Raw genomic sequence first — 6491 nt, 5'->3', positions numbered from 1 at the left:
TGACATTTGTATGTATGGAGAACTTAGAGGAATGAATGTATGGTGAAGGGGGGGTATTTATAAGGAGTTAAGGTAGGGTTTTAGAGGGGAGAGGCAGACGGGCTCGGTTTGCACATAGCTGCTGTCCAGCAGCTTTTGTGTGGGTTTGAGAGACTTTGTGAGGGGTTTTCTTGGTGGTTAAGCTAAGGTAATATGGGTAGGATACTAGGGTATGGGTTAGGGTTAATGGGCACGGGTTTTGGTGGTATTTGGAACGGGTTTGGGCCGTGGATTTAGCACGCAAAACAGGGGGGCTGTTTTGTGTATGCGGGTTGTTTGGGGGTATTTGGGACGGGATTTGGGCCGTGGTTATGGGGTTCGAACTGGGGTTGGATGGGTAGAGGCTTAGGTTGGTTAGTGATCTCGAGATTTGTGCCAACTCGTAAAGAAAACGGGCTCAAAAACCGAGCTATAATCGAGCTCCAAAACGCGTGTTTAAAACGAGTTCTTTTCGATTTTTGAATCGATTTTTCAAATCAAATAACACATTAAAATAAATGATTTTTCAAATCAAATACATTCATAAAATGATTTTTCAAATCAAATATTTATTTTATTTTCAATAAAATAAATTTGAGAAAATAAATTCAAAATAAAAATAAAACGAATTCACCTTAAAAAAGCTTTAATTTAAATATCATTTAAATTAATAAAATACTCTGTCGACAACGCTCATTCTACATCGTAAAACGAACCCAAATAATGACAATGACAACTAATAAATACATGTGTCCTATCATCATCGGGTGTTTGTCGGGTTCTCTATAAATTCCAATATCGACGGATACGGGTATCTACACTAGTGAATTCATTCAGTTAGTTACGGTATGATTGGATGAGTTAGCGATGGTTGGCTATCGATTGGTTGTGCTACTGCGGTTGTTTATGTATATTGAGTAATTATTGTTGTTTAGTTTATTCCTACTCAACCTCATGGTTGACACTGTATCCGTGAACACCTATGATGAACCGTAACTAGGGAGCATACTTGACAAATATTTAAGATTTGCTGCCTTGGTAGCATATGGGGACGCGTGAGGATTCGGCTAGTCTTCCTAGAAGTCTATATCATATAGTTTTATTATTCACTATATTTTTTCCGCTGCGAGTTGTAATTAATTTTAAATTAAGTTTTAATTTGGTTAATTTGTAATAAACATGTAATCGCTAAATTTTATCTAAAGTACTTTGGTTTGTTGTACTTGGTTATTCACTACCTCGGAAAACCGAGATGGTAATGCTCTCATTTACTAGGGATGTCTTGCCAAAGGCTCCTAAATAAATGGGAGTATTACAAAGTGGTATCAGAGCAAAACGATCCTCAGGCCTAAACCAATGAACAATAATGAACGTAGTATGTGTCTAATAAAATAAACCCCGGGCAGAAACTGTTAGGTGCCCCTCTTAGTGTGGTTAAGAAGCGCACCTTAATTCGTACCATGGCCCTCTCAGTTTTGAGCCGGAAACCCTTAGAGAATATTTGAGAGTATGAGTGATGTGACTTATATTTACACACATTTAGTCCCTTAACTAGCCTAGTTCCTATGCTTTTTAGTATGTATTAGGGTCGTTTCTTGTTTTTAGCTTCCTATTATGCATATTCTATGACGTTTGGTGTCCTTTGTAGAAGAGGAGTACTAACCTTACCCAAACGGAATGAAACGGAGCTAAATTGATAAAATCCAACGACCAAGCATCGAAGAGGAGACCAAGGCTAGAGGCCGTAGTTCAATAAATGAAGTTATAGGGTAATGAAGGACAACCCCCACAACCTAAGAATCAATCCCCACAAGTTGTTTAGCAAGGATGACGAGAAGGAAGCCATTATAAGAGGAAATTTCTTGGAACCAAACCAAGAGTTTCTTGTTTGGCTGTGAAATATGATAGATGAAACGGCATCAAAAAATCAAGTGGTCCAGGTGTAATCCCCCTATAAATCTAGTACAAAACAGTGGCGGAATCACTGTCGAACGGGATTAATAACACAGTGATAAAAGTCTAACTGATAAAAATTGAGAATATAAAATTCTCAATTATGAAGATTTGCAAAGCTCGGTCAAATACAAATGCCACTTTCCTAGAAAAAGGGCTAAAACAAAAATCCTCAAAGTGTTCAACTGAAAACATAAAGGAACAGAGTAGGATCTTCAGACTACTCGCTAGCTCTCACACTGATATCCCATCCATAAGAATACCGTCATGTTATAAACATAATGACCCATAATCAGTGGGGAGTAACTAGACGTTCTCCCCAGCCATGTTACACAATATAAATGGTATAGAAGAAATAATATATCAAAATAGATTGAAGTATTATAACAAAAGTAATTAAAATATGATATCAAAATTACGATCGTAACAAATCGTGATCGCATGCTTAAAACAAAATTCCTCAAACAACAGAATGGAAATAATATAGTTCAGACTTAGATTTTAACATGCTGGCAATATCGCTAAAAATCGTAGACCTGCTCACCTACCATGTGCTAATTGTTGGGGACCCCTCACCAACCCACTAGTCACAAACCATAACGGAACCCCGCTTTCACCCCGGTCTAAGTACATGTACATGACTCTACGACAATCTGTACCAACGGAACCCTGCTCAGCCCCGGGGTAACAAATCAAATGGTGGTAAGAAAATAGTATACCTCAGTTTATTATTCCTTGCCTTCCCTCCAAATATTCCAAACTCAAAAATACCCAAAAGGTAGTATCTTATTTCAAGGTTTGTAAGTGAACTACTCTTTTATTATCTTGAGTGAAAACTTAACTGTATAATTATAAGGTATAAAATGATTTCGAAGTTTACATATGATAAAGCTACTGCTTTATACTTTAAATCAAGTCTAAATGAAAGTACTTTATGAAGATATGTATTATTTAGGCCTTTATTGAGACTTAGTCATAAAAACAGTTTTACAAAAAAGAACAGCCTTACGGTAAAATTCATAATTAAATATATAAAAATAGAAATGATGCAAGGTCAATTTTCATGGTTTCCAGAAGGTTTTAGCTACAACTTTTATTCTTTGATAAACTTGTAATGACGAAAGTAGTAGGGGTATATAAATTGATTTGCAGAATCAGTCATAAAATGATAACCAGAATGTCTTAATTTATAAATCGACTTTTAGAATATATTTTGAGGTAAATTAAAATTTTACAGGATACTAGACATCCTAAAGTTTATTCATGAAATATATAAGCTTATGTTTCGAAGGATAAATATGTTTTTCAAATTAAACTTTGAGCTAAAGACAGAATTGTTGTATTCTGGATAGATGTTCACAAATATTTTCTTCTGATCAAACCACACGTCCAAATGTTATGAAATTTTTTGTGTAGATCCTAGTCTTGAAAATAACAGGACTTTATTCACAACATTTTTAATTATTCGAAATATAAACAGGGGATATAAATTTTACAAACAGACTGTCAGAATCGTTTATCAATTGACTCGGTTTTGACTAAAACTTCCAATTTACTTTAAATTACGAAATGAAGGTTTCGAGGGCTAAAAATTTAACACAACCGTAATATATAATGTCTCAGCCTTATATTAAAATTTCATAAATTGTTAATTTAGTATAAGTATTTTAAAACTAATTAAAACAGTCCAAGTATACTATATTTGCAAGAATTGCAACAATAATGTAAAATACGAAATAAATACTTTAAATGCAAAACAATTACTATAAAAATTCATGGTGACTTATAATATGTCAAATGTTCCAGAAAAGTAATTTATAGCCATTTTACTCATAATTTCGAAATTAGTTATTATCAATTTATAGTCCAAATTATTAGTAAGTCCTCTAAATGTCAAAGTTCTTAATACAAGCAACTACAACAAATATATGGTAACACCGAGTAACGTCCTTTGTTACCTTAGTTGTCAAGGTCCGAGTCGATTAAATACTCGTCTTCTTCGGAGTCTTCTTGATAACCTATAAAATAAAAACACATATGGTATATTGCACCATATGTCACGATTAAGTATATGAAATAAAACTATGATGACTATAAAACTACCTTGACTATTATTATTACTATTCTTACCAAAGAAGAAGAGATTACCAATAACAATTAGAGTTTTGAAGGAAAGGAATAGGATGAATTCTCTTGATATGTTTCTCCTAAATTATGGTGGAAAACAAGCTTGTAAACTAGTAAAAAGAGTAGGAGAATTGATTCAAATTGCAAGAGCTTTGAAGTATGAATTGTAGTAGTTTGTAGTAAGAAATGAAGAGGAAAATGGAGTCCTTAAAAAGAGCAAGTGACCAGCCAAAGCAAGGCACAATTATTGGTAAATTCCACCCAAAAATAAAATAAGGAAGCTATGAAGAAAAGGGGCCGAACTATGGTATAGATTAGGGTTGTTTTTGCAATAAAATAAAATGTAGGAGGCAAGCTAGATGGCCTCTAAAATCTGGTGGGTGTATTATGTAGGGGTCACTTTGATCTTATAATATATGTATAAGACAATTACAAAATATTACGGGTTTGACGGAATTAAATTCCGAGTCAAAAAGGACAAATTACGCATCAAGAGCGAACACCGATTATAAAACGAATTTAATTAAATAATTAAATCAAATCCGTACTTGAAGGATTAAAATTACATCTCATAATTTAAAAGTGAATAAATGAGATTAGAAAATTTGCGGGTGTTACAACCTCCCCACTAAGAAAAGTTTCGTCCCCGAAACTTGAAAGGAGTTAAAGAGTGTTGATAGGGAAACGAGATTTCCTTAATCGAAGAGGTGAGGGTGCTTAATGCGCATAGAAGATTCGGTCTCCCAAGTCTCCTCCTCGAAGCGGTTGCAACGCCAGAGAACCTTCACTAAAGGCACCACTTTATTCCTAAGGCGTTTTTCCTTCCTATCAGTTATCCGGATCGGTCTCTCCTCATAGGTCAGGTCTGGTTCGATCTCTAAAACTTCTGGTTCGATCACATGCGCGGGGTCACTAACGTACTTCCTCAGCTGGGATACATGGAACACGTCGTGAGTCTTACCCATCGAAGCGGGTAGCTTGAGCTTGTAAGCCACTTCGCCAACTCTCTCAACGATCGGATATGGTCCTATGAACTTAGGACTAAGCTTGCCTTTAATTCCAAACCGTTTCACTCCTTTCATTGGAGACACCTTCAGGAAAACCAAATCACTAACCTCGAACTCCAAAGGTCGACGGCGAACATCGGCATAAGACTTCGACGATCCTGGGGCAGCTTTCATACGGATCGGATCAATCGAACTCGATCGATAGTGGCGGCAATCACATCTGGTCCAAGGGCCAACACATCTCCAGGTTCATCCCAACACACAGGGCTACGGCAACGACGTCCGTAAAGAGCCTCAAAAGGAGCCATCTTGATTGAAGCGTGATAACTGTTGTTATATGAAAACTCAACCAAAGGTAGATGTCTCTCCCAGTTTCCCTGAAAATCCAAAGCGCAGGCACGGAGCATATCCTCCAAGGTTTGGATTGTTCTCTCGGATTGACCATCGAGCAAAGATGAAAAAGCAGTGCTCATCAGCAACCGGTACCTAAAGCCTTCGCGAGCCTTCCGTAACTTAGAACGTAACCTCGGATCACGATCGGATACTATCTCCAAGGGAACACCATGATGTCGTACCACCTCGGCAACGTAGGTCTCAGCAAGTCGCTCCAAACTCCAAGTATCGCGAATCGGGATGAAGCGAGCACTCTTGGTTAAACGATCCACCACAACCCAAATACCATTCCTACCAGATAACATGGCCAAGAAAAGCTACCTCGGAGAGCCAAAACTCACATTTCGAATACTTTGCATACCACTTACGCTTCGCAGATGCCCAGAACAATCCTCGATGTTCAACATGTTCGGCTTCGGACTTAGAGTAGACCGAGAATATCATCGATGAAGACCACCACACACTTGTCAAGGAATTCTTGGAAGGTACGATTCATCTGATCCATAAACACCGCAGGGGCGTTGGTTAAACTGAAAGGCATAACCTTGAACTCATAGTGACCATACCTTGAGCAAAAGGCGGTCTTATGAATATCGGACTCTCGTACAGGATCGATGGTAGCCGATCTCGATCGATCTTAGAGAAGACTAAGCGCCCTTCAACCGATCAAAAAGGTCATCGATATGGGGTAGAGGGTACTTGTTCTTTATCGTAACACGGTTAAGCTCTCGTAGTCGATGCACAACCGCATAGAACCATCCTTCTTCTTCACAAAGAGGACAGGGGCACCCCAAGCCGAGGAGCTAGGGCGGATAAAGTCCTTCTCGATCATCTCATCCAATCGCTTCCGTAGTTCCCGTAACTCGGCGGGGGCCATACGATACGGGGCTTTAGCAATCGGACCCGATGCCGGGCACCGGATCGATAGAGAACTCAACATCTCGCTCGGGAGGAATACCAGGTAAGTCTTCGGGAAAAACATCGGGGTACTCG

At 37.9% G+C, this 6491-nt stretch overlaps 1 protein-coding gene across 1 annotated transcript; it reads right to left on the bottom strand.

Moving 5' to 3' along the window:
• Positions 1 to 4793: 4793 nt before the first annotated feature.
• Positions 4794 to 5279, bottom strand: LOC141631407 (uncharacterized). The gene has a single exon (XM_074444083.1). The coding sequence runs from the start codon at positions 5277 to 5279 to the stop codon at positions 4794 to 4796; it is 486 nt and encodes a 161-aa protein (XP_074300184.1).
• Between the last annotated feature and the right edge of the window lie 1212 nt (positions 5280 to 6491).

This window comes from Silene latifolia, chromosome Y (assembly GCF_048544455.1).
Source record: "Silene latifolia isolate original U9 population chromosome Y, ASM4854445v1, whole genome shotgun sequence".
In the NCBI taxonomy this organism is placed as follows: Eukaryota; Viridiplantae; Streptophyta; class Magnoliopsida; order Caryophyllales; family Caryophyllaceae; genus Silene; species Silene latifolia.
Note: the sequence above shows the minus strand (reverse complement) of the source record. Positions and strands in the feature narration are given on the sequence as shown.

Coding starts and splice junctions, on each gene's coding strand:
- LOC141631407 (XM_074444083.1), bottom strand. CDS start 5,279: ATGAAAGCTGCCCCAGGATCGTCGAAGTCTTATGCCGATGTTCGCCGT.